We start from the raw sequence: 27,516 nt of genomic DNA, 5'->3' as shown, positions 1-27,516 counted from the left end.
ACTTTTGCCTTGAAAAAACTGTTTTGGTCTCATTGACCTCATGTCAAGTAGGGCAACAAGGCAACGTAATGTTTTGCATATTTTTACATATAAAACGCCTGTCTTTTCACATTTTTTGTGCATGCCTTGATGAAGCTTTTTCAACATTCTATTTAAAACAAAAAAAAATGTATTACTTTTCTAGGCAGGTCGTTAGAATAGCGAAGTGCAGCATTTTCAGAAAATTACTTTATTACCATCAGAACTGCAACATTATCAGTGCCTTTTTTACGATACGCATTTACATTTATGTTATTTTTTAACAAATAATTAAAAAAACAGTATTGTCGCTATCCAACTATATGGCCGCTTTTACTTACATTATGCAGGGTTGTTCCTAAGCAAAAATTTGCACTCGCCAGTCGGGCGAGCGGCTATCAATCAGCACTTGCCCGGACGAAATAACATTCGCCAAATTTGTTGGCACGCCGTCTGCAAATTTTCGTCCTAGCGCGGTCATTTCTTGGGTTATCGTTATTCTGTCTTATGGTTTCTATACGTAAACATTAGTTTTCATAAAAGTCTGGTCGTTTATTTCCATGCATGGATGAACAAATTAATGACCCATAAAGCAGTTTACGCTTAAAACAATGTTTTTAGCGAATTATTTTTTACAATCTATAGTGAAAAAATAACACTGACAATTTAGTAGCCATTGTTTAGGGAAATAACTGGCCCTTAGTTATATTTAGCTTGGTAGTGGTGCTCAACACAAGTTGTCCTACACCAATAGTTAAATTTCTCGCCGAAGCCACTCGCCAGTCGGGCGAGTGGGTGTCAATCAACAGTCGCCCAGGGCAATTTGCACTCGCATTGGCGAGCGGGCGAGTGCTTAAGCCCAACCCTGTTATGTAAACTGTAACCCTTTCAAAAAATTACTCGCTACCCTAAGAGACGTAACATTTAGTGAAACATTATTCCGTACCAACAGTGTGCGTTTAAATACCAAACGAGGGCACAGATCAAAATTCCACCAGACCTTTTTCGTCGAAAACCTGCAATTTGAACGGCCATTGAAGGACAAACAAGTCAAGTGGGTTGCAAACTTCAAGTTATTTCTGCACTTTTGGGGTAAACTTTAACAAAAACTTGGTTGGCCGCTGAGCGTTAAAAAGCGGCATTCAAGTGGCACAAGAACAAAGGCCTTTGTCACGACGTCGCGATATAAAGGCTCCCAACATCGAGACAAAAATGCTCATTTGCTTGTCACGAAGCAGACGAAGTTGGCGGCGTTGGGAGAGAAATGTTTGTTGATTTAGTTGTGTGTTATTGTGTTTAAATGCTGCAGAATATAGAAGTTTTTCGGCTTCTTGTACAACTAAGAGGTTCCCTTTGTGCTTTTTTGCGTTTATCGTGTTATAATGGCTTTTAGCTAAAATTAAATACCTAAATACTTAGAAGCGTTTTGCTTGAAGGTTTATCGATTTACTTATGTTTACCTTCTGCAGAATATAAATGTGCAATTCGCAAGGTCTGCATTAAACTATGAAAAGCTTTATTAAGTTAATTGTTATGTTGGCTTCTTCAAGATTAGGAGATTTCGTTTTTTGTATTTTTTGTGTTTTTTCCTAAAATTAGTTATATCTTAACAATGCATTTTTTCGATGGAATAAAGGGGTTCGATTTTCTTGCACCAGTTTAAACGATAGAAAACCCACTGATCGCTTAATATAAAAAGAAAATCCCCACAATGACATCTTATTAAACGTTTTAGAAACATGTCTCAAAAAGCTTGATAATAAATTGCAAAGCCAAAAAGGTCTAGTAGATCGACATTATCTTGATTAAGACGTTTCGATACGAGCTTGTATCATCTTTAGTTAATGTAACTGAGAGATCTACTCGACCTTTTTGGCTTTCCAATTTATTATCAAGCTACATTACAGATCCGTGCATAGTGTACCCATGTCTATAAAACTTTATTATTTGTCTTTCACAGGTGTGTCAGTCGCATTTAATCTCGCAGAATGTACAAGTTATTTTTGCTGTGTGTGTTCATTGGAATGGCCTCGGCCCTGCCAAACGGAGCACCCCTTGAGTCCTGCGGTTCCATGGTTCCAACTGGCCACCAGGTCAACGGGGAACCAAGGCCACAGAAGCTGGGGTATATCGTCAACGCGTTGCAAGTTGCAAATGAGGAGCGATATCTGAGTAAGGACCAATATATGGAGTGAAATACTCAATGCAGATATTTTCGAAAAGAACATTTTTTTTATCTTGAAGATGCCTTTTTACGCGAAATTTATGTTATTTTTGACAAAGTCCGATCATGGAATTTTACCTTTTTAACGATATTCAAGTAAGGACGCATACATGAGGTAATAACAGAGTAAAATACAGGATTCAGATTTTTGTCAAAAAATATATATATTTTATCTTGGAGGTGTTGTTAGAAATGTAATATATGTCACTTTCGACAAAGTCTAATCGTGCAATTTTACCTTTTTAGCGATATTTAAGTCAGGACACATAAACCTACACGAGTTGTGATATCCGAGTAAAATTGCAAGTCTTTTGTCAAAAGAAAATATAAGCGCCGCCTAAAGCGGCTTCTTCAAAATGAAAAATATATCTTCGTGAAAAAAAATCTATCGGAAATCAGTTTTGCAATTTCTACCCAGCATTTAACAAAAATATAAACTAATTAAGTAGCATTTAGCAAAAAGCTCGGCTACATCTAAGTAAGAAATATAAGTAAGGTAGCTAAGTGAAGGCGCATATGTTAAGTGAAAACATTGCTTGTTTACAATGTTTTTTTTAATCAGCTTATAACGACGTTCAACGCAGAAGTGCAACTGCTTGCTTATAGAGGGATAATAAGTACTTGATACGACCGCTTAGTTCGCCCCTAGGGTTTAAAATCCCTTTAAACGCGGCAACGTTTTGCTCGTCAACTTATAATTATTGCACAATATTTACCGTGATTTTTCAAATGACTTAACTACATTTGCAAATTTAATTTACTTGGCCTTAAGCTGTTAGCAAATGACTCAAGATATCTTGCAATTAATTGGACTAAAGCTTAAGTGGCTAAAACTTATTTTTTTTTAATACCAAAAATACAAGACTTCAGTTAATTTTTAAATGACTAGACTTGGACTTTTCAATGCTAAAACAACCTGTTGTACAACACTTCCGCTTTAATGTGTTGCAGTTGTGGTGGTGGGTGAACGGGACTTCAAGGGTATTTTCATCCAAGTGCGTCAGGGCAACAGTCCAGTTGGAAGTTTCGACACACCCCCGGCAAACTACAAGCGCATAAACTGTTTCGGACGCCAGGGCAGCGCTTTCACCCACAGCAACCCGACGCCTAAAGGAATCTCAGTAACTGCTGTTTGGAGGCCGCCCAACATCTGCGCTGGCGATCTCACTGTTATGTGAGTAGAAAGAGTTTTTTTTTGTGGGGTGGGAAGTAATTTTTTGTGATTTTTTCTGTTCTTTTTACACTCTTTTAAAATATATTTTTTATCCTTTTGTTTATATTGTAAGAACTATTCATGATTGCACAAATGCGCAACCTCTTTCGATTCATTATTACAACTATATTAAAAAACATTTCTTTTCAATTAAAAAACATATCCAATCTTTCTACTTCTTTGCTTAAAGTTTCTAGTAAAAAAAAATGTTTCTTGACTTTTTTTAAAATTTAATTTTTAACCAATTGTTTAAAGAACAAATTTTAAAATAACGTAATTTTCCGGTAAAACATAACTGTACTTTATCAGTTTTGCTTAGGTTCGTGTAGAAACAATTCCTAGATTATGCCAATTATATTGTTTTAGTAGTTTTTAGGCTTTTTTAACATTGTTTTAGGATTTTTTTAGTTTTTTCATATTGTTATAGTTTTTTAGGCGATTTTGACGTTGTTTTAGCATTAGGGCCCGAGTTCAAACTGCCCACGGCAGAAGGTAAACATTGGTATAGGTAAGTATTTGGTTAAATGGTTAGTTATTTTAAATTCTAGTTCCGCTTCCCCTCTCTGCCCCGAACAAAAGGTTCACCTAGGGGAAAAAGTCAGGGTTTACAACTATCACGTGATGATTATCAAAAAGTAGTAGGTTAATTTTTTAACCATTATTAACTGATCGTTATTGAATTTCCTAAAAATACAGATAATTTTGACATAATAACCTTTATACCAAATAACAAAAACTGGCTTCCTAGGAAAAAAAGTCAGGTTTCAATATTCAGAGATTTTAAACTATTCACGCTTGATTGCGTAATTACGCAGGGTCACGGTTGTCACAAACGTCACAACTTTCGAGACTGACGTCACGACAAGCCTCACCTGTCCTACGTCATCACCAGGAGGGGTCGCACCCCCCCAGCCGTTGTCCCCCCTGCCACCCCGAGTTGTGCCACCCCGAGTTGTGCCACCCCGAGTTGTGCAACCCCGAGTTGTGCCCCCCCGAGTTGTGCTCCCCCAACGACCACCACTAGGTGTCACACCGCTTCCTCCAGCGACGATTGTGCGCCCCTCTGCGCTGCCACCTAGTGGAGTGGTTGGAAGATGCAGGTTTCCAAACGTGGGTGTGGTACCATCTAGCGGTGAGAGTTTTACAGTGGATAAATCAATTTTTATTTTTATTTTTAACTATCGTGTCTGGAAGCTGTTTTTTTTTTGTTGTAAATTATACGCATTTATTATTAGACTTGGTCAACTAGATTTAATTTAGTTTTTTTTTTTTGTTTTTTTTGAGCTTTTTAAAATTACATTAAAATAAAAATAAGACCATTCACTTTTCTAAATTAGAATTTTCTATTTCACATATTTGAACGATGAAGTCCGCATACCTATATTTTATTGCAGTGGTTCCAAAACTTTTCTTTTGAGTTTAGCGCGGATTTCGAAAAAATGTTGTATTTACGCACTGTAGTTAAAATAGGGGAAACACAGTTTAGGGGGTGACATGGCTAAAGTTTTAGGTTAGAGAGGTGTAACCTTCAATAAAGCTACAAAACAAAGATGTTGGCGATTAGCGTAAAGCGAAGAAACACCTTTAGTTTGTTTAAGTTGCCAAACCTTTTATTTCGATGATGCGTCGGAACGGACAACAACTTTGCGCTAAAACGATTTAATCAAAAATGGGCGAAGACTTTCTGTAAACATAATTTGGATTCGCTCTTCTGAAATTTGTGGATTTAGTAAGCGTATATAGTTATGAGGGTAAAACTACAGTTGCGTAGTAAACGTTCCACCGTCACCAGTCGACAGAACTTCGATCAAGAATTAGGCGAATAAACTTCTATGCCTATAAATATTATAGGGAACTTTAAACGCATTTTTTTGGGAGGAGGGGGCATGACCACATGACGCCCTGGATCATTTTATCTCTGGTTTCTATTTAGAACCATCTTTGCGTGATTTGCCATTAGAAATCGATGCGACCTTGAAATGCAATCTTTACACCTCGTAGTTCAACGTCGTAATACGATTTTATTTCGCCTTTTAAAAGTGATATTTCCGAATGAAATATGTGAGAAAAGGACTATAAAGCGGCTAATGCATTTTGAAATATGATTCATAGTGATTTCCTTTAATCTCGATTTGCAAGCCACTGGCTGATTTGTTCTTTGATGAGCGCACAGTTAAACATTAACACAAGTGTTATTGCGTCACAATGCCCTTTCAGAATACCGGAACGATTTCGAGACTGAGTCATTGAACGGTTGGGTGAACACGGGGAGTCCCCTGCTATTGGGTCGCAGAAAGCGGACCACTGGAGGGCAGTATTTCCAGTTCGACAACTTCGGGATTTCAGACCCTATTAATCAAAACAGCGAACCCAAGTGGCTGAGAGTGCGGAGATATTCAACTACAAGAAGTGAGTTGATACTTGAGTAACGTTTGGCTAAGACAGGGCTGCGGAGCCGGTCAAAAATAACCAACTCCTAAGTACGACTTCAGCCAAAAATTATAAACCCGGGGCCGACTGCCGAGTCCCTAACTTATTTTACAAATGACTTGACTTTGACTTGAGTTATTTTACAAATGACTTGACTTTGACTTAAGTTATTTTACAAATGACTTGACTTTGACTTGAGTTATTTTACAAATGACTTGACTTTGACTTGAGTTATTTTACAAATGACTTGACTTTGACTTAAGTTATTTTACAAATGACTTGACTTTGACTTAAGTTATTTCACAAATGACTTGACTATGACTTAAGTTATTTTACAAATGACTTGACTTTGACTTGAGTTATTTTACAAATGACTTGACTTTGACTTAAGTTATTTTACAAATGACTTGAATGAGACTTAAGTTATTTTACAAATGACTTGACTTGGACTTAAGTTATTATACAAATGACTTGAATGAGACTTAAGTCATTTTTCCAATGATTTGACTTTGACTTGAGTTATTTTAAAATAAAATAACTTGTTTACAACACTGCTATTTTCTCAGGCAACTACTTAATGCGTATGGGTGTGATTGGCTTTGTATTAATAGGCTCCAAATTAACTTAAGTAGTTTTAGGATCAAATGCCTGTCCTTTTGCGAAAAATATCGCGTAAGCTGGCAGATTTATTTCATACTATTTCTCGCAGGCAACTACTTTATGCGCATGGGTGAGATTGACTTGGCACCAGGTGATACAGTGATACTACACACTGGTTTGGACCTTAGTGGTTGTTTCTGCCTGCAATTCGACTACCGTGTCTTGGTGCCTGGAGATACGCTCACTATATATTCTGGCCAATCCCCGCTGACCACTATAAGTAGTGGGAGGGATGTGTGGAGGAAAATGAGACTTCAAGTGGAGAGCACACAAAACACAAGGGTAAGTGGATGAGATAGACCGATATATCGCTATCGATAAATTTGTACCGATATATCAGTATCGATAAATTTGTACCGATATAGCGGTATCGATAAATTTGTACCGATACATCAGTATCGATAAATTTAGAGCAAATATTACTAGAAAATGAATATATATCGCTTCCTTATAATAGTTTTGCACATAAGGGTAAGTAGATGAGATGAACAGATGTATCGGCCGATATTATCCGATATTTTAAACCGGTATCGGATATTTCAGTATCGGTCGGGCCGATATTTTTGCCGATATTTTATAAGAAATGATTATTGTATAGCGCTTAACAATAAAGATATTTCCCAATTTATTAATTTAGCATCAAGTAAAAGTTAAACCAAAAGCAAAGAGTTGCTTATAATAATTTTAGTACACAAGGATAAACAGATGAGATGGGCCAATATATCGGCCGATATTGAATTCCTACCGATACATCGGTATCGATAAACGCGTGGCGATAATTTTGCCGATATTTTACAAATAAATTCTTATATGGCGCTTCCTTAAAAAATAATTTTCGTATTTTTTAAACTTAGTTTTACATCTGATTTGAGTTCAATGTCTGACTGATTTGAATATAAAGTTTGGTTTGGTCAGCATCATGTAAAATTAATATGCAAAAAAGTTGTGTAATCAAACAAGCGGATAAACTGAATATACTGGCACTTAAAACAGATTTTTAAAGCAAGTATACACTGAACACAAATGTAAACTTATATATATTTACAAATTTAACTTACAAAAAGCAAAATGTTTACCTTATATTTCCTTATAGATCCGTCTTGTTGGCACAAAGGGTCGTCTATCCCGTGGTATGATGGATATCGACAACTTGGCTATTACAAAAGGTCTTTGCCCATCAGCCAAATAATGCAAATACAAGTGGAAGGACCTTCGTGCAACATAACGTCAACCATTCTGTGTATAAATAAAGTTCACTGGCATTACTGAGTAAATTGAAATTAGCGAGGTACGATCATGTCGGATGCAATGTGCTAGTATCGGTACTCGTTCGATGCCTATAAAGACCACTCACAATACATCGACGATCCAATATCAAGTTGATTTAGGAATTTCAGCTATGGTTGAAAATAAACTTGTGTTTTTTACCAAGTTTGTAGAGCTTTTCTGGAAAATGTAATTTTTATCCCGACGTTTCGACCTACTATACAGGTCGTCTTCATCAGGGTAAATAACACTGAATGTTAGTTTGTTTTCATAAAAATTGTAATCTGCCATGAAACTAGGGCTGTGGAATTGCTTTGAAACAGCATGAGTTTCTTATTTGGCTTCATGCTAGTAAATAAAATCGAGTCCTGACCGTACAGCTGACTGGAAGGACCCATCGCTGCTATAGGTAACAAATACTCAGTGTTATTTACCCTGATGAAGACGACCTGTATAGGACGTCGAAACGTCGGAATAAAAATTACATTTGCCTGAAGAGCTCTACAAACTTGATATTATGCCTGGCAGCAATAGCTTATATATTGTGCTTTTTACTTTGCAAAAAATAATGCAATAGAAGGATAACTATGCCATTGCCAAAAAAAGTTTGGCCTAATAACCAGGAAAACATAGCCTTACATTTTTTATTTTTAATGACGCCTCTGACAAATTGCCTTTGAGATTAAAGGTAATGACTAGGGATCAAAAGCCATATAGATATTAAAGCCCACACAGAAGTAGGCAGCACTTTGTAAATGTTCGAATAAATTAGATAATAGCTGGATAATGTAGTTAGACGTAGAATGAATATTAAAGCCCATACAGAAGTATGAAGCATTTTGTGAACGTTTCGAAAAATCTTAAGATAATGGCTGGAGGTTGTAGTTAGACGTAGAATGAATATCAAGGCCCATATACAGAAGAAGATAGCAGGTATGCTTTTTGCCTGTTTAAATTACCATAATGCAATTTTTTTCGCGCTTTAAGCGAAACTCGTTAAACTTTCCAAAATAAATTGACAAATCGTGTCAGCATAAACACGCCATGCAAATCACGGTACACATAAAACCTACCAAGAAACAATATCCAAAGCAAAATAATTTAAAAAAGCATAGTATTAAGACCAATGACATGATAAAGTCAAATACGCAGTAATATCCACGACAGAATAAGCCTTTTAAGGCCGGAACCTGTCGGAATATGTTCTAAATCCATCGAAATAAGGCCTAAATGGCCAAAATAAAGCCGAAACTATAGAGCGGTCATGTTCGCGGATCATGATCCGGTTCCAGATCTTTTCAGCGTTTTGTGCGGATCTTCTAATGTAGTCTTTGAAAAAATAAACTTTCTACAGTGTTTTCATGTGAATACCAATTGTCAGTGTTGATGAATTTTGTAAAAAATCAAGCATAGAACGAGAGACTCCCAAATGCTAATCTTTGTGAGCGTTTGAGGATATCAGTCAGCGACAAAAAACCCATTCGATGTTATTGTAAGACCTAAAGTCTAAAACAGGGGTCGGTAACCTACGGCCCGCCGCCTCTTTGACAAACTAGATACGAGTCCATTTCAAATACTTTTTGACTATATTTTAACTACGTTAGTGCGAAAAATTTTCCCTCTTCGCGCGAATCATCTTTCTACGTCCGGCTTGTTTACGTTTTGATGCGGTCTTTTGAACTTGCGCTTCGTTACCGTTAATGGAAAACGCATTTAAAAATGTTAGACATATATTTTTTAGCATTTTGTATTTTCGGCAATGTAATAAAAACTTGAAAGAAATTTAAAAGAAATGCCGGTATACCTAAAAACATCGAGCTCGCTTCGCTTCGCTCGCCACGTGCGCCCTGACTAACATAGGTTAATAAACACTAATCAAGATTAACTATTAGAGTTATAGCGTTTACATCAATAAAGCACCATAAAAATTAAAGCGTGTTTAATATGTTTACAATTCGTATTTGGTGGATCATCATGTTGTCAGGTTTGGCTGTGATGGATCATAGCAGAAATCATTTGAACACCCCTGCTCTAGGGGATATGGGACGATCGGGGGGCGTTTTGGTGTTTTGGCGCCCTAGTTTGACCGTTTTTTCTGACCATTTTGGACTTATTCTAAATTATATGTTATTACAACAACTATTGCATTAGTCCTATTTTGGCCTTATTCCAAAGTTTGTGTTATTCCGCTTGATGTTGTTTTTATTTCAAACTTATTGATGGAGTCCTTAAATTCAACAGATTTAGAAACTTCGACAGCATGATGGTATTTGATAAAATCGACATTTCGCAATTTACAGAAATACAAGTGTATTTTTAAACTGATGATGTCATGAGGTATTGCTGAAACGTCTGTAAACTGCGAAATGTCGATTTTATCAAATATTATGGCTTTGATATTTTTATAGTGGCATTTGTTTCTAAAGTCCTGTAGTGTAAAATAAAATTCGCTTAAATGTGTCCTACGCAAAATTGTAAGTGTACGACATATATAATAAACCTAGCTGAGCAAAGGTGTAAGTATGCCGGGTCGTCTGATACTTGACACTTTAACCCAATACCGATACTATAGACAAAATATCGCGATATTATCCGATACCAATGACGTCATTATCGAGCTCGAACAATGTAAATAGATAAAGTTAAAAGCTTAAAGGTAATTTTTCTCATGCTATTGGTCCAAAATTTGCTTTAGAGTGGAGAAGTTTTATTACCAACCGTTGGACTGGGCCAGTGGTTCTCAACTGGGCGCCATTTTTAATGCCCAAGGGTGCCGAGAGATATTTAACAATCTTTAAGAATCTGATTTTTGCTCAACTCTTACAACTTTTTGGTTAAGATTAGAGTGGAATAAATCCGATTAAAATTTGCTACATTGTGCAGAGTTGATGTGTGTTGCTCCAGTTCCGTTTATTTTAACAATCTATAGTGAATTACCCACGGAAAAATCTTGTAGTGGTGCCGCGATCTACTTATTATTTCTGAGGGGTGCCGCAAGTCATAAAAGGTTGAGAACCACTGGCCTAGGCTATCAATACCTTTTTATCGGACGAGAACCGACACCACCTTTTTATCGGACGAGCACCGACACCACCTTTTTATCGGACGAGCACCGATGCCACCTTTTTATCGGACGAGCACCGATACCACCTTTTTATCGGACGAGAACCGACACCACCTTTTTATCGGACGAGCACCGATGCCACCTTTTTATCGGACGAGCACCGATACCACCTTTTTATCGGACGAGCACCGATACCACCTTTTTATCGGACGAGCACCAACACCACCTTTTTATCGGACGAGAACCGACACCACCTTTTCATCGGACGAGTATCGATACCACTTGGCATTTGGTATCGGCTCCGATCCGATATTATCGGACATCCCTAGGTGTAAGTAAGGGACAAACAGAGTGATATTAAGTTCTGTTTGCGGATATAAGTAGGAATTGTGATTAGGTGTCCCGGCCCTGAGCTACATTGAAGCCTCATATCCACTAAAACACGAAAAAAACACATATTTTATAAAAACGCTTGCTAGACTAATTCAACATTTTCCGAAAATGCGAAGCAGAATTTTTGATTTTTCCCGTAGGCTTAAAAACGTAAATCGAACAAAAGTTTGTTTAGATCAGTGGTTCTCAACCGGGGTGCCGAGGCGCCCTAGTGTGCCATTTCGAATCCCCAATGGTGCCGATAGGTATTTGAGAATTTTTAGAAGTTTTTGCTCAATTGGTAAGCTTCTTGATACAATTATTTGTGTACGATTAGAGACTATTATATCAAATGACATTTTCCTACATGTTTTAAGTTGATTGTGTTGTTTCAGTTTCATTTCTAGTGACATTTCATTAAAATACTGAACGAAAATTTCAGCCGGGGTGCCGAAAATGTATTTATTATTTTTGAGGAGTGCCGTAAGCCATAAAAGGTTGAGAATCACTGGTTAAGTTTGTATATAAACTGTTGCTACCAAGCATAATTAATAATAATAGTTGAAAAACAACTCCTATCGTAATTGTTAACTTTTGTTCAGTTTGTTGAGCAATGTCAAAGCATTTTTGCATTTGCTTTTTAATTTTCTTCTTATTGTTTTGCATTTTGCGATCCACTCGTCACGTTCAACTGAGGTCACGTGATACACTGGTGCCAAACTTATCGAACTACGTAACAAATGCCAGGATCGTGACAAGGTAAGCATTGTGACGTAACAGTTGCAAAATGACACGGCAGTTTTTTTTTGCCAGACGGAGGTTCATTTAAAGCTGTTCGATTTTCGGGAAAAGGGTTTAGGGGAGTGTTTCCAGTTACCGGACCAAAATAAAAAAAACTTAAATTCGAGGTATTAACGTTTCCTTATATTGCGGAACTATTTGTGGAAGTTTTTTTGAAGTTTTTTTCATTTCTATTGTAACTTGGGCCCCTTTGTTAGGTTTAGTTAACAAAACAGAAAAAAGCAAATGCTGAAAACATCATATTTGAAACTTTTCTAATTATCATTGTGACCATTTTAAAGTATATTTAAAAAAGTTGTCGTTTTTGTTTTTGTCTTTGCGAGAACTTACGTATTGGTGATTTTTATTGTTTTTCGTCAATATCTTGTTTTCAACAAATAAAAACTCAAATTTACTGCGGCGTCACTTTTCATTGTGGTGCCGCTGTAAAAACAGTTACTTATACCTAAAGTACTTATAGTTGGTTAAAATGTTTTCAAACATCTACAATGCTTTATTCTCTTGCAGTGTTTCTCAACCGTTTTTCGCGGCGGCCCAAATAAGAAGTGTAAGTATGACGACTAAGCTTTGGCGACCCAATAGTTTTTCTTGTGAGAGAACTAAAAAATACCTTCTAAAATCAATTAAAATAATATGCGGTCTCGTTAAAGACTCTTTTTGCAATTATTTATCACGTATATGTCAACGCAAAAATAGTCTTATTCGAAATTAGATTTATTTTCCAATGACACGGGCTTTTACAGCGCATGGTTAACAACGAATTTGTGATATAAGAAGCAGTCATTTCATGATAATTTGTTTTACAGTATTTAAAGGGGTCTATAAGGTTTCCATAAAACAAAAATGCCTTCTTATTTAAAGCTAAAACCAACAAGCGAATTAATTGGGGCTTTATGTGACAAGTTATTTTCATGGGCTGCTGAATATACTTGAACATTAATCCAGTTTTCTTAAAAAATTACAGAGTAAAGTGATTTTAAACTGTTAAACAGGAAAACGCAAGTGATTTATTAGAAAAAGTCACTTTATGATAGTTTTTAGTAGCCTATTACAAGGGTTGACTAGGCCTACAACCCAAAATACCCATTTCAAACGTAAACCAACGCACGACTGAATTGGAAACTTATATAACAAGATATTTGCTTATATAACAAGATATTTGCATGGGCTGGCGGAAATACTTGAATACCATCCAGTATTCTCGCAATTCTCGCACGTAAAGGTGATTAGCGGTTGGCAGAATAAAGCACTTTGTCATGATGGCGCAACTTAAATTATTCAAGGCGGAACTGCATTTGCACGAAGAAGGTGGAAATGTCACCTGATTATCGCGAAATAACGCTAAACTAAGATGTCTGGCGTAAGAAAGTTGATTTGCAGTTCAGAGCTGTTGTTTCAGCTAGCAAGGCATAAGTTTCTTAGTATATTTTACTTTTTATTTGTGCTCAGCCGTGAACAATATTCCGAAATCTAAAGTAATTGTATTCAATTACCAAGCCTTGAGATTTTAGTATATTTTTTCGCGGTGAATTTAAATTACTATTCTGCTTAACAGAAAACAAAATTGTGGAGTATAACGTAATCGCATCTGGGATTAATATTAATTGCTGCAAAAAACAATAAATCATAGCGAAATAACTATATACTTTAAAACGCTTTAAAATTTATTTTTTTACATTTTTATTTTAGACCTACAGACGAAATGATTTTGTTAAAAAATACCGTACAAATAATATAGTTTGCCGACAACACGCTACAATAAGTTTAGAAAACGTCATTATTAAGTTTTATTGATTGCATTCTGAATGGTTTATTTATCGAAGAAAAACTATTTATCAAATGTTTAATATTATTAAATGGTGAAAATAACGGCCCAAATAGACGTAAAAAGCGACATGCTTTATTGTTCAAACGTTTCGGCAAATTTAATATTATTTTTTATAAATTTGCGGGCTTTCAAAAATAGAAAAACTTTGAAAAAAAAAAATTAAAATAAAATATGGCAATTCTACTTATTTTAAATTTTTCAATAAAATCAAAACTGTTTGTAAAAAATCTGTTTTTGTATGTTTCAGAAGAAAAGAGTCGCAATTTGAGCAAATCTTGCAAAATGTTCAAGTTACTTCTGCTGTGCGTATTCTTCGGACTCGCATTTGGTTTCCGTCAAGGCGCACCCACTTCGGTATGTGGGTCTATGGCTCCCCAGGGCCACATAAATATGGGTCACCAACCTAACCCCACCCTGGGTTACAAGGTGGAGGCGACACAACAAACAAACGGATTCTATAGCAGTAAGTGGAATAATAAGAATCAAAAACAGCTCCTCTGGAAATTGTTAACTAACGTTTCAACAACACATTTAAATCGCATTCTTCAGGGCGAATTAAAAAATAATGTATTTAGTCTAAGATATATAAACTGTTGCTATACCAGGCATAATGTTAATCAAAAAACAGTTTTTCTGTTAATCGTAGTTTTTAACCTACGTTTCGCCTACCTATTTAAATCGCTTTCTTTAAGAATTGTTGTACAAACGGAATTATTGTGAATCTCACGGAAAATTAAAACGACGCACCAGTTTGATAAACTTCGCCCCGAACAAGCGATGTTTAAAGGACGTTGCGTCCCTCTCTACATTAAACTCAAGTCAAGTCAAAGATATTTAAAAACAGTGACTTAAGTCGAGTCATTGACTTAAGTCATTACAACACTGGTTTTCCTCTCTACATCAAACTACCTACTTTGTTTTACGTTGCAGTTTACGTTAGAGGGGGCACTTTCAAGGGGGTTTTCATCCAAGTGCGACAGGGGGGCGAAGACGGCACACCGGTTGGAAACTTCGTGAACCCTCCCCCGAACTTCAAGACCATCACATGCCGGGGGGCAAACGACGCCCTAACACATTCCAACGCCGATCCTAAACCGTCAGTGATCATGTTTCAATGGCGGGCACCTGATCAATGCATTGGTCCGCTAACTGTCAGGTGAGTTGTGAATACAAACAGACTCAAGCCGTTCCAAAATTTTATTATTTGCTTAATGGATTTAATTGTTTAATGACGTCATGATATTGTTGTAAGCATGTCAGTGTGAAATGGAATTAGTCAAAGCTAAACCGTTTTCAATGTGCCAAGTCGAACCCCGTTTGAGAACAGGTTTTTAGGATTAAATGTTAATGACGTCACGCTATGACGTAACTTTGTGACGTTATTCCTAAGAATTTTATGGCCCTTAAACCTAAATTCTGGATCCGCATATGGCGTCGGCCCTAGTTTATTAGAAGCTCCTGTCCTTAAGTATGACGTAAGATTTCTATGACCAGGTGCGCTGCTGTATTTTTGCCCGCGGTAAAACATTTTAAGAAAACAATAAATTAAAAAAAAAAAAAAAAAACAATAAATTTTCCAGTGTGAGAAAAAAAATTTCATCAAATCCATATCACATTATTTATTTGAACATTTGTAAGCTGGCATATCACGTTAAATTTTCAACATCACTAAAAGTAACATAGCCAAGCTTTTATCCAACCAGCTGACCGCGTCTATAAAATGTTTTAAAAAAATGTTGCTAAATAGGTATGGCTTCCAACATCTATCATGAAAACTAACACTGGCTTCGGTGGGAGAAACCACAAGTGTATTTAAAAAAAACAATTATTCGGGAACAGAAAGTTAAAATTCATAAACAGCAAAAATGAAAGCAACAAAGGGAAATCACCTAACTTAAGTAATAACAAAGATTTCAGGAAAATACTTTGACCAAACGTTGAGTCCAAGACAAGATAAGGCATGATGTAGCTCACAACGATAAAAAACATGTTACGTATTTTTTGGCATCTATTGACTTAAGAGGATTAATATAATAATACTTGACCCACCCTAACCTGAACGCTAACCTTTACCCTAACCCAAGTAATTAACTACAGAAAGCATTACGTCATACCTTATCCTGCCTTGGAGTCAACATTTGGTCAAAGTATTTTCCATTTTTTTTAACTATGCGACCATATGACAACTGGGAAACCATTTTAAAAGTATTCAAAAAAGCATTACTTGATTTGATGAAGTGGTATTGCTTGAACATGGGCAATGTTGCAAACGCAGCACCAATCTGTATTGTAAACTCTTTAAAGAAATTCCAAGCCAGTAGAAATTTTCTGCCTGAAAATATAGCAGCAAAAAATGAGTAACCAAAAGAACAAACATATCTAAGCCAAATATGCTAATATCACGGCTAAACCAGGTTAATTTCTGTCTAACTTAAGGGTCAACAGCGATTTAAAAATCGATCTTCTATATTATTAAAAGTATATAATATAAGTTAAAAAATATTGAGAATCCTGAAAAAATATTGTAGCGTATCTTATGTTATATTGTGGGCTAAATTATTTTTTTTACTTCTAAAGCTTGGTGCAATAAAGGGGGCTCTTTCTATTTGGTCTGTAGAAAGTAACGCAAAAAATTAAAACATACAATCTACAAATACCACAACGCTGATTATTTGGGTTAGGGTGCAGGTTAACATCTGGGTTTCAGTTGATCAATTATATTAAATATAATAATACCTGACCCAGCCACACCCAAATGCTCACCGACACCCTACCCAATAAATTTGCCTTGAGGTATTTGTAGATTGTATGTTTTTGCAGCCAAATTGGCACTTGATAAGTTATTTTACTCGGGAAATTATTTTTCTTGTTGAATTTTAATAAGAATATTAAATATTTGACAGCTTGTGCAAACAAAGTATATATAGTTAGTAAGAGTAGCAAACTAAATGTTGGGATAATTATTGTACAATAAAATTTCAATTTTAGTTGTTTTAAAAACTAAACGGGTCATCCATTATCTGAAGAAATCCTATAAGGCAAGGTGAAAAACTTTGAGAATCACTGAAATAGATTTCACAATATTTTTTCTTTGTGTTTAATTGCTCCTTACTTTTGCAGGGCTACAGTCGTGCGAAGCTTCAGTGTATTTCAAACCGACATTTTATCGGTAGTGGGTTGCCCGACAACACTAGCACCGGTTAACCCCCCCGGACCCGTTATCCTCCCCGGACCAGTTAATCCCCCAGGACCAGTTAACCCCCCAGGACCCGTCAACCCTATCGTACCGGGGCCTGCAACATCGCCTATTCAAGTAAATCCGCAAGTACCTGTTTTACCACCAGGGGGAGCACCACAGCCTGTCGCAGCAGCAAGTGGATTGGTCGTCGGCCCACGGACTTGCAGATATCCGGGACAAAGTTCAGTTCCATTTAACAGTGAGTAACTTTTGAGCTTTTAAATCAACAAAAAGAAGTGTTTTATAGTGGTGTAAATTTGCGACTGTAATTATTGCATTTGTGCTATTCTGAAAGTGTCAGTTTCACTCATGACTTACAAATACAGCGCGCTACGTATGTCAATTAAAAGCAAATATTTTAAATACATATATTTTTTTTTGAATAAAAAAATATTTTAAATTGTAGATAAACTCTAATGTTTACGAAATCATTTAATGTAGTTATTTCATAAAATTAAAAAAATTAAAATGTCAATTCAAATGACAGTATTTTTTTACAAGGTTTTCGTAACTTATTCAAATCTTCACAGGGTACCGGACAGGCTTTCAAACAAATAACTACAACGGATGGATGAACACGGGCGTTTCTCAGTATCGTCCCAGTGGTTATGGACCATACAATAACCGTGGACCATACAACAACGGGGGGTACAACAACAGGGGGTACGATAACGGGGGATATAATGGAGGAATATATAACAACAGGAGAAATTATTATGGAGACGATTTTAATATTGGTGGCAACTATTATTACGGAGGAAACCCAAATTATTATGGGAACAATTATCCCAATGGAGGATACCGGCGTCCTTATGTGAGACAACCAATGTGGAGATTGACCAGTGATGCCGGTAAGTTTCACGTCCGTTAAGTAAATGTATGGAAAACGTTTTTGTAATTGTTTTAGACAACTTAATAAAAAGGTTTTATTTTCGGTATTTTATAATACTGTCACAGTGCCACAATATAACACAATCTACATATTTTTGTTGTTTTTTACTATAACTTAGGGACAAATATATACATATAAGGATTTAGAAACCTTTTTACTTTCATTATTAATTTATAGTTTTATTGAGCGAGTAAAATTTAGGTTTTTAACGACAATAAAGGTTTTTCTTTAATTTTTTAAAAACTTTTTTTAAAACTCTTTAAAATTATTTCATAAAATTGTTTAACAACCCAGTAACAATTATGTTGACACACAGTTGCTTAAGGTGGCAACTGCTACATGCAAATGGGTTCGCAGTTGTTTGGTATTGTGCTGATCATAACATTTATACAGTTTTGTTCAAAAATGTTTTTTAAGTCTTCTAAATTATTTTACAAAAATGGTAGCAATCCTGTATGCTTTCAGATGGCAACTGCTACATGAAAATGGTTTCAACACCAAAGACATGTCAATTTTTTTGCAGTTTCTTCTAAAAAAACTAAAAAAAATTACTATTTGTTCTCAGGTGGTAACCGCTACATGCAAATGGGTTCGCAGTTATCTGCAGGGGATATGGTGAGCTTACACACCACACGTGGACTACAAGGCTGCTTCTGTGTGCATTTGAACTACAGAATGCCCGTGGTTGGAAGTCGCTTGAATGTTTACCTTAATAGTCGGTCGTTGTTTCAAACGTACGAACAGATGCTGAACTGGAGACGACTGCAAGTACAGGTCGAGACCGGGACACCTTCCATGGTGAGTAGGGATTAAGAGTGAAAAGCTGAAACATAAGAAGTGAAATTTATTTTTAATAAATTGAACAAAACCAGTGTTTCGCGACCTTTTTTTTCCGCAGTGTTCCAAATACTATGCGTAAGTATAACATTGAAGCTTTGACAGGCCAATTCTCTTTCATGAACTCTGTGTAAGCTTAAGTGAACAAAGAAAAAACATCAGTAGCATAAATAAAGTCAATTTTAATAAAACTGGCCATTTCTATTTTTAACAAATTGAACAAAATCAGTGCTTCTTAAACTTTTTATCACAGTGACCCAAATACTCAGCATAAATAGAACAATGAAGCTTTGACGACCCAATTATTTTTGCAAGCTCAAACTAAAGAGAAAAAAGTCAATTTTAATGAGGTCATGTCTTCATATGTCTACACAAATAATGGTAAAAAAAGTTGAGAAAAATCTCAATAAACCTGGCCAGGGCTGCGGAGTCGGACTTGGGACCCAAGTAACACCACGTAAAACTAACAAAATCCTGAGTCTGACTGCGCAGAACCAATCTAAACCTAATATGGCCGCTTTTGACAGGAGCTGGACTCGGAAACCTATAACAACTATAAAAAACTTCTTCAGTTGGCGACCTAACCAAACTGAGGTTGTAGTTTTTGTGAGCAGGTAAAAATCTTAACCTGAAATATTTAACAAACCACCGATGAAAAATAAAAGCATGTGTTTGCATCTAGCAGTAAAATTACTTTTAAACAACACCTAACTTTCGCTCAATTTTTGTTATAACCTGCTTGGTATTTTTTTCAACTTCAGTAAAATATAAAGAACAACAGGGGAAAACAGCTTTTAGAAAATATGTGTTACATTTACACAGCAATCCAGGTAGGATTTCTTTACCAAAAAATCTTTCCAGAATACAATATTACAAAAAAATTCTAAATATGTAAGTACAAGTTTCTGGGAGCCACATTGCATATAGACACATGTCTATTTCCAATAAATTAATCGTTAAAAAAATTGTTGCATAACTTGTTCATCGTCTAGAAAAAAGTAAGACCATGAAATGACTGATAATAACTGAATGCTTTTTTATTTTTTTCAGATTCGTATTGTCGGAAGGAAAGGACCGCAGAGTGGAGTTATTGATGTCGACAACTTGGACATTACAAGAGGGTTGTGTGGACAACAACAACAACAACGACAACGGGTACAACAACAACAACAACAACAACAGCAAGTATACACACACTCACACCCACATTCCCACAACCAACCACATTCCCACAACGAACAACAGAATATAAGATATTATGGTTAAATGAATGACAAAAAAACGTTATAAACGTGATATAATCAACACATGTCATTAACACTCACATTAACAACAACAACAACAACTACAAAAGCTACTACAAAACACTAATAAAAACAACAGCTCAACAACAATCACAAAAACAACATCAACAACAAAACCATAACAACACCAACCAAAACAGCTTGGACAACAACTACATTATCTTCGTAAAGCGTTGCACTTTCACCAAACCAATCATTGTCATATGTATAACCCTTATGTTGCAACATGTATTTCTTTGAAATTCCTGTAAACTGTTTTTAATTTTTGCTAAACTGCAATTGGCTTATTGGTGTTAAAATATTGAATTGCGTATTTCTGTATAAAACAACAACATTTGGTAGTAGACCTCGTTGTTTTTGAGAGGCTTGTAATAAAGGCTGAGCTAACAAATTATACTAGATTATCCCGAATGTAAAACATTGAATAAACATGATTGTGTTGCATTTTACTAACTTTCTCTTATATGCTAACTTACCCACACAACTGTTAGTTAAATGTATATGTTGCAATATCAATTAATAAAATTACAAAAGTGTTTTTGTGATTCGCTAAACAACAAAGAAAGTGAAACCACGATTGTGAGGTAAAGTTTAAGTGATATTATATGGCATTAAAACAAGTATGAACTACCGTATTTTACCGACCATAAGGCGCACCCGGCTATAAGACGCACAACCAATTTATTTTCTTGAAAATGTTTTTTGCACAGGGAACACACGAGTGAAATTCAAATATCTTTTATGTGTGCATAGGAATGTTTTCCAAATATATTTGACCTGGTTAAGATATACGGCACCCATATGAGTATCATTTAACACTTGGGTGTGAGTTGGCGATGCTTCACATAGAATAATTCTCTCACATAAGCAAATACCGTAATCTCATAAAGTCTCACAATATGCTTACTGCACAATACAACCCTAAATAGTGTTGTGGTTATTAAAAAAAATTAAAAACCTTAAGATTGTATTACCCAGTATGGCGGGAATGTCCATGACAGAATAAGGTTTAAAACCCTCTAAATACAACCTAAACCTGTTCTAATAAGACCTAAATTGATTGGAATAGGACTAAAATAGAAAAAACTAACACCTTAAACTGTAGAGCAGCCTTTCTTAACCTGGGGTAAATTTTCTCGTTTTAAGGGGAAATATCCACATCAGTTGATGGGACAGAAAAGTTGTGCCGGCTGTAGGTATTGCTAGCCTAGTTCAGATAACCCGCTAATACCAAGCTAGCCTAGAAGCCTATTGATTCTTTATCATCTAGTGTTGTTAACATTATGCTACACTAATTGAAACTTTTTTTAGTTTATTGGCAACATCCTTGTCTCTTAGTTACTTCATTTGTCATTGCCAAAAAGCAAAGACAGCTGTCGCATTGAATGTAACTATGTAATTTGTTACATTTGTTTTTTATTAAATCATTTTATATATTGGGGGTAAATCTGATATTCATCTTTCTTAAAAGGGAAAGAAAGAAAAAAAAGAGAGGGAATGAGACGGTTGGGGACACAACTGGCATTAGTTCAGGTGCCCTAGTTTGAACAGCACCACCGATTTGGCACCACACTGTTTAAAGCTGAGAGGTTGAAATTATTATGGGAGTTAGGTGTGTGGTTTGGGGTGGGGTTATGGGTTAATTAAAATGTTGTATGGCCTTTATTCTGACTAGTTCTGGTCTCATTAATTTAGATGCTTTTATGACTATTAGATATTAGTTCTTTTTGGGTATTATTTGAAACCGTATTTTATTCCGATGTTGATTTTAATCTAATTTCAGTCTTTTTGAGTCCAATAAGTTAGAAATGCAAACTTTCAAATTACTAACCATTTGTATTATTTTTAAATATGCATTCTAATAAGGCTACTTTGTCCTTAATTTACCGGTTGTTCAAAAACCGTGGTTCAATATCTCATTAATGCGCAATCACAGAATAGTTGCTCTTGTAAAGCAGATGTCATAAGCTTTCAGCAAAATCTAGTTAAAATGAGTTAAACCCAATTTTTCATACTTTGGTTTTGATTATATTAACTTCCAACAAGGCATCTTTTATAGTTAGTAATAAAGTGCTGAGTTATTCCAGGTTTGATGACCAACCAGCTCTTATTAATAACCTTATTAACAAAAAACAGGAATATTTTTTGCTCACCAAAGTTGCAGTCTGACTTGATCTTAACTTCTTTTTCTTATATTTTGCACAGCTCACAATTTAAATGTTACTTAAACTTTCTTAAGGCTGTACAAAGAGCATTCAAAATCTCGTCATATAAATGTAATAACCACAGGTTTGAAAGCAGTGTTTTTAGATGAAAATTACACAAAGGAAATCACCAATATTGAAAGAATATGGCAATACACAAAATATTAAGAAAAAGTAGAACAATATTTACAAGAGCCGTGGCACGAATCATAGAAGAGCAACAAATCATGGATAGCAAAGTGTCGGATCATTCTAAAGGTTTTCCGTTGGGTCCAAATTTATGCACTTTTGCATTGGCCTTTACCCACGGATGAACCATGACCTCGTCGAGTGGAATGCGATGGTGTGGAGTCCGTTGGAGCAATCGACGAACCAAATCCTTGGCGCCGTCCGACACAAATGAAGGGAAGTTGTACTGCAGCTGTGTGATTCGACGGTAAGTTTCCTGGTTCGTCTGCGACTCAAACGGAGGCTTTCCGACCAAGAACTCGTAGCAGAGGATCCCAAGGGTCCAAAGGTCGACAGTTTCGTCGTGGTTTTTGCCCTCTACCATCTCCGGTGGCAAGTAATCCAGGGTTCCGCACAAGGTTTGTCTTTTTGACGATGGAGCGTGAACAGACCAACCAAAATCGGCAATTTTAAGTTCTCCTCGTAAACCCATGAGCAGATTTTCCGGCTTGATGTCTCGGTGGATGACATTCTTGCTGTGGCAGTATTTGAGGGCGTCTGCAAGCTCTGCTACGTACGTAGCCGTCAGCTCTTCGGAAAACCTGCCTTTTTTCTGAAGCTCCTTGAACATTTCGCCACGAGGGGCGTACTCAAGAATCAAGTAAACTCTAGTTTCATCGTGGAAATAACCGTAGAGTCGCAAGATATGCGGATGTCTCAAATGAGACTGAATCTCAATCTCTCTTCTCAGTTGATGTTCAACATTGCTTTTCACCAATTGAGATTTAAACAAAACCTTAAGAGCCACGATGAACTTGCTGTCGCGTTCTCGAGCAAGATATACGCTCCCGAACTTTCCTCGCCCGAGCGGTTTACCGATGTCAAAGTTTTTGAGCGACCATTCGTTTGGTTTTCTTCCCACAACAGCTGTTCCTTCTTTTTTCTCTTTATTTTTGTTAAGATCGCTCAATGGAGCTTTCATCGAAGACGTGGACGGATTCATCTTCGTGGAAATCAAATAAAATCAGTTAACAAAAAGAACTTAGGAATGGCATGAAATAAAAATCTAAAAACGTTTACAGAAATTTAGCTCAATTTGTAATATCCTGACATTCTACGTTTTAGTTATATTCTATGTTTAACCGTACAACCTTGAAAGGAAAAAAAAAACTATTCCTTGTGTTAAATATAGTCCCTCAAATTTTAGCAGAGACCTTTTACAGTCGCTTAATTTTCAACCTGCATAACATCTCAATAAAAGTTTCCAATCTTTACCATATTTTCACAGTGGATACCGGATTAAAAAATTTGTATTTTGTCAAATGAGACGATTATGCAAGTTAAAATTGCATGGATATGAACAAAGTTACAGCTAAAATTTGAGCAGCATTAGATAATATGACCAAAATCAACTTTAGGTTTTTTAAGTGTTCTAGAAGACACCTTTTATGAATTTTTCAGGCCAAAATTTCTAATCTGAAGTTAAGAAATATATATTGTCAAGTTCGGTTATTAGGTTTAAATAAAACATAATATTACTATGAGCACTTTTATCTCAATATATCAACTTGGAAGCCACTGCGGAAAGTATGGCAAGTGCACCCGTGAGAATTTTTGAACCTTTTAAAAGTGCACCCCAAAAAAATCTGAACTGCACCAAAAATATGTAAATATTTGTTGCACCCGGTCACACGGATTATTTCGGCCGTGCACGCGCGAGATCTCGTTGAGCCATACCTTCCAGCAGGGCTTGGAAGTGACTATTTGGCCAGATTTAATTTTCCTGCATAATTTAAACAATTTTTTTCGGAAATCTCTTGAATTTAATTTGCTATTCGTGGAAATAACCTCGGGAGGTGCCTGTCGGTTTTTGACCGGATCGCCCTTTTACGCTTGCACCAGTTAGTTATGTCGATTTAAACTACTTTGGTGTCCAGATGAATAGTCTCTTCCTATCAACTTAGTGATTCAATATTAATTTATACATAGATTAATAAGTATAATATTTTTATTTAGGTATTTTCTTAGCGTTTGGGTAGGTTAAACAATATTATTTAATAATAATACTTGACCCACCCTCACCCAAACAATAACTGACACCCTAACCCAAATATTGTGCGTTGATTGAATATTTGTTTCAGCGCTGTGGTTTGATTCTAGACCAGCGCCCAAGAAAACATATATAATGTCAGATGTAACAATGTTTTAAGGGTAAAAAACATAAAAGTTCAAACTTGCAATAATTGCGCTTTTAAACAAAATAATTTACTTTACTAGACAAAATATACAGAAAGCTTACTGTGTTTTCTGCTTGATAGAATGAATATAAATTAATAAGTATAATATTTTTATTTAGGTATTTTCTTAGCGTTTGGGTAGGTTAAGCAATATTATTTAATAATAATACTTGACCCACCCTCACCCAAACAATAACCGACACCCTAACCCAAATATTGTGCGTTGATTGAATATTTGTTTCAGCGCTGTGGTTTGATTCTAGACCAGCGCCCAAGAAAACATATATAATGTCAGATGTAACAATGTTTTAAGGGTAAAAAACATAAAACTTCAAACTTGCAATAATTGCGCTTTTAAACGAAATAATTTACTTTACTAGACAAAATATACAGAAAGCTTACTGTGTTTTCTGCTTGATAGAATGAATATAGTAGCTTGGCGTTTATTTTCGCCTAGAATGATTCATTAAGAACAAATTAAACTACTTGAAAGTTCTTTTAAAACACAAAAGAATCAAATAAAAACAAAATCAAACGCGTTTTAAATTTCGCAAAATGTGACGTCAGAGGACGAACACTTGGGGCGCTGTTAATTTTTTGAATAAAATGGGGAATTTTTCCGGTTGGCCAAATTAAAACACATTTAGCAATAAATATTATTTACGTTTAACTGTAAAATGGCCACCAATAAGATTATTGGTTAATTTTTGCCTATAGTATGACAAGCTAGGGAAGCATGTAAGTATTTGTTGAGTTTAAAGCTTGAGTAGAAATAATCATTTGCTTTTTACCGGCAGTTTGGTCTATTTTGGAACGAAAAAAATGCATTTACATACAAGTAAACAAATTTAATATAAAAACTAGATAAAACATATTTTTGACTTAATATATATAGCAATTTGTTTTTCAGGGATGAACCATTTTATAAACTTTTTTCAATAGTGAATTAGGTATATATTTATAACGCAGGGGACACCCTGGAGTAATTATTTTATTATTTTTTGATTTATTTTTATGCATATATCAATCCAACCTTAAGTTGTTTTACACCAGGAAGAGATTTTAGTCTAATTTTTTAATCTAAACTGTTATGTTTCTATTTTTAAACCTTTTATCAGGCACTGGCAACATCCACTAGGATTCTAGGAGGAGCTATTTTCTATGATGTTAGTAATGATTACGCGATTAAAAATGGTTTAAACCAGTTGTTGACCCAACTAGAACTTCTTTAAGTTTAATTAATGAAGCTATTTACCGCCATCTAGCGGACGCTACAATAAATCCTTTATTTTCCCAAACGCAGAAGTTATCTACATTTTCCTGTTTTGGCGTTTTTCATACAATTTTAAGTTTTAACAACTTTTGCAGCATCAACCGGTAAGCTTGTCTAACGCAACGCGTCCATAAATTATTTAGTTGGTTAAAGTCAAGGTACATAACATTTTAGAAAAGATAGTATCTTGTGTAATATTTAGTATAAGGTTAGATATACCGGTATATAGTAAAAAAACTATTTTGTCAGACCTGTTGCAAGGATCTTGACGTGACTTTTAGCTCAATTACCCTGTTTTCATTGTTAGGTTAATATTGTCGAACTATTTTAAAATTTGGTTTTCTGAAAACAAAGTTTTCTAAAATATGTTAAAACGTGTTTTTACAAATGACTTGTTTATAACAGTTAGTGAAAACAAGACGCTTGCATAGGTTCACAGTTTATGTCAATAAAACAACAGAACTCGAGAAATCAGCAACAAACGTAAACCATTAAAAAATAAAATAAAAAATCGTCATATACATCAAAAGAAAACGTTTTTAGAATGACGTATAAGAAAAACAAACAAAGCCCTTGCCAAATTAAGTATCACAATAATTAAACGATTGGCCATGTGAAATGATACGAATAACAGGTTATTATATAATGTCTAACTATCCGATTTGAAGTTTACCTTACAACAAAGCAGTATTAAATTGTTAAGAACTGAAAAAGTATATTTTAATTTAGAGATTAAGCATCGTGATAAGCGAAATTCATTCTCTCTATTAACCAATGTGATTTTTTCCCACCATCCTGGTTTATAATAAGGTGAAAATTGGAGCAGACGGACTACACTGTTGCTGTTTGTAGGGTTACCGTAGTCCAGCGTTGTAATAATTTAAGTCAATAACTTAATTAAGTGCACTTAAGTCACTGTTTTTAAATTACTTGGCTTGTCTTTTACTAAATAGACTTGACTTGGACGTTCATGTTTCAAATAACTTGATGGTAACTTTTTAAGTCACTTGAAAATGACTTGTTTACAAGACTGTTCTTAAGCAAAATAAATGTTTTGTTTTAATCGTTCAACAAACGAACAAAATCTTCAATTTCTGACGAAACGAACAATTCGAAATCTTCATCCAACTGAAAACCCTCTCTACCCGTGACCATTCGAGCGTGACGCAAAAACCACTCCTCGACCTGACGCCACTTTGTGACGTAAGAAAGGTCGCTTTGTGTTCGTAACAATGAACCTTCTGTGACGTCACACTGCTTTAATTGTTCGAAAACCGTGTTGTCCTGGCAACCTTTGGCGGTTATGTGCGTCATAATGTCCAACAAACGATTCTCTGTGACGAAGGCGATGAGTAGATGACGTAACAATGCGATCCACGCGAAACACGTGCTCGTCCATGCTGGTGACGTCATCAACGAAGGGGGAGGAAGAAACTACGTCATAAACAATTGCGTTATAAAACATAAAAATCATTATTTTAAACTAA

The 27,516-nt window shown here is 35.5% G+C and overlaps 4 protein-coding genes across 4 annotated transcripts in view; 2 read left to right on the top strand and 2 right to left on the bottom strand.

Annotated features, from left to right (window-relative positions):
* Positions 1-1,983: 1,983 nt before the first annotated feature.
* LOC146141266 (uncharacterized) lies at positions 1,984-7,833 on the top strand. The gene is made up of 6 exons (XM_083391881.1): positions 1,984-2,190; positions 3,194-3,416; positions 4,271-4,587; positions 5,673-5,864; positions 6,595-6,827; positions 7,639-7,833. The coding sequence occupies exons 1-6, from the start codon at positions 2,007-2,009 to the stop codon at positions 7,732-7,734; spliced, it is 1,245 nt and encodes a 414-aa protein (XP_083248007.1). The 5' UTR covers positions 1,984-2,006; the 3' UTR covers positions 7,735-7,833.
* Positions 7,834-14,130: 6,297 nt separating this feature from the next.
* On the top strand, positions 14,131-20,685 carry LOC146141265 (uncharacterized). Its single transcript, XM_083391879.1, has 6 exons — positions 14,131-14,339; positions 14,807-15,032; positions 16,997-17,313; positions 17,645-17,965; positions 18,572-18,804; positions 19,894-20,685. Exons 1-6 carry the CDS (start codon positions 14,159-14,161, stop codon positions 20,107-20,109), a joined length of 1,494 nt encoding a protein of 497 aa, XP_083248005.1. The 5' UTR covers positions 14,131-14,158; the 3' UTR covers positions 20,110-20,685.
* A 1,708-nt stretch (positions 20,686-22,393) lies between these two features.
* On the bottom strand, positions 22,394-23,578 carry LOC146141264 (aurora kinase A-like). The gene has a single exon (XM_083391882.1). It carries the CDS (start codon positions 23,520-23,522, stop codon positions 22,599-22,601), a length of 924 nt encoding a protein of 307 aa, XP_083248008.1. The 5' UTR covers positions 23,523-23,578; the 3' UTR covers positions 22,394-22,598.
* A 2,880-nt stretch (positions 23,579-26,458) lies between these two features.
* LOC146141262 (uncharacterized) overlaps positions 26,459-27,516 on the bottom strand; it is a 76,254-nt gene continuing 75,196 nt past the window's right edge. Inside the window, exon 21 of the mRNA XM_083392239.1 lies at positions 26,459-27,463. Within this exon, the coding sequence (XP_083248365.1) occupies positions 27,089-27,463 (375 nt within the window). The 3' untranslated portion in view covers positions 26,459-27,088. The remainder of the gene's footprint in view (positions 27,464-27,516) is intronic.

This window comes from Ascidiella aspersa, chromosome 6, assembly GCF_963924565.1.
Source record: "Ascidiella aspersa chromosome 6, kaAscAspe10.2, whole genome shotgun sequence".
Taxonomy (NCBI): domain Eukaryota; kingdom Metazoa; phylum Chordata; class Ascidiacea; order Phlebobranchia; family Ascidiidae; genus Ascidiella; species Ascidiella aspersa.
The sequence above is the reverse complement of the archived record's forward strand: the minus strand, read 5'-3'. Positions and strand labels throughout refer to the sequence as shown.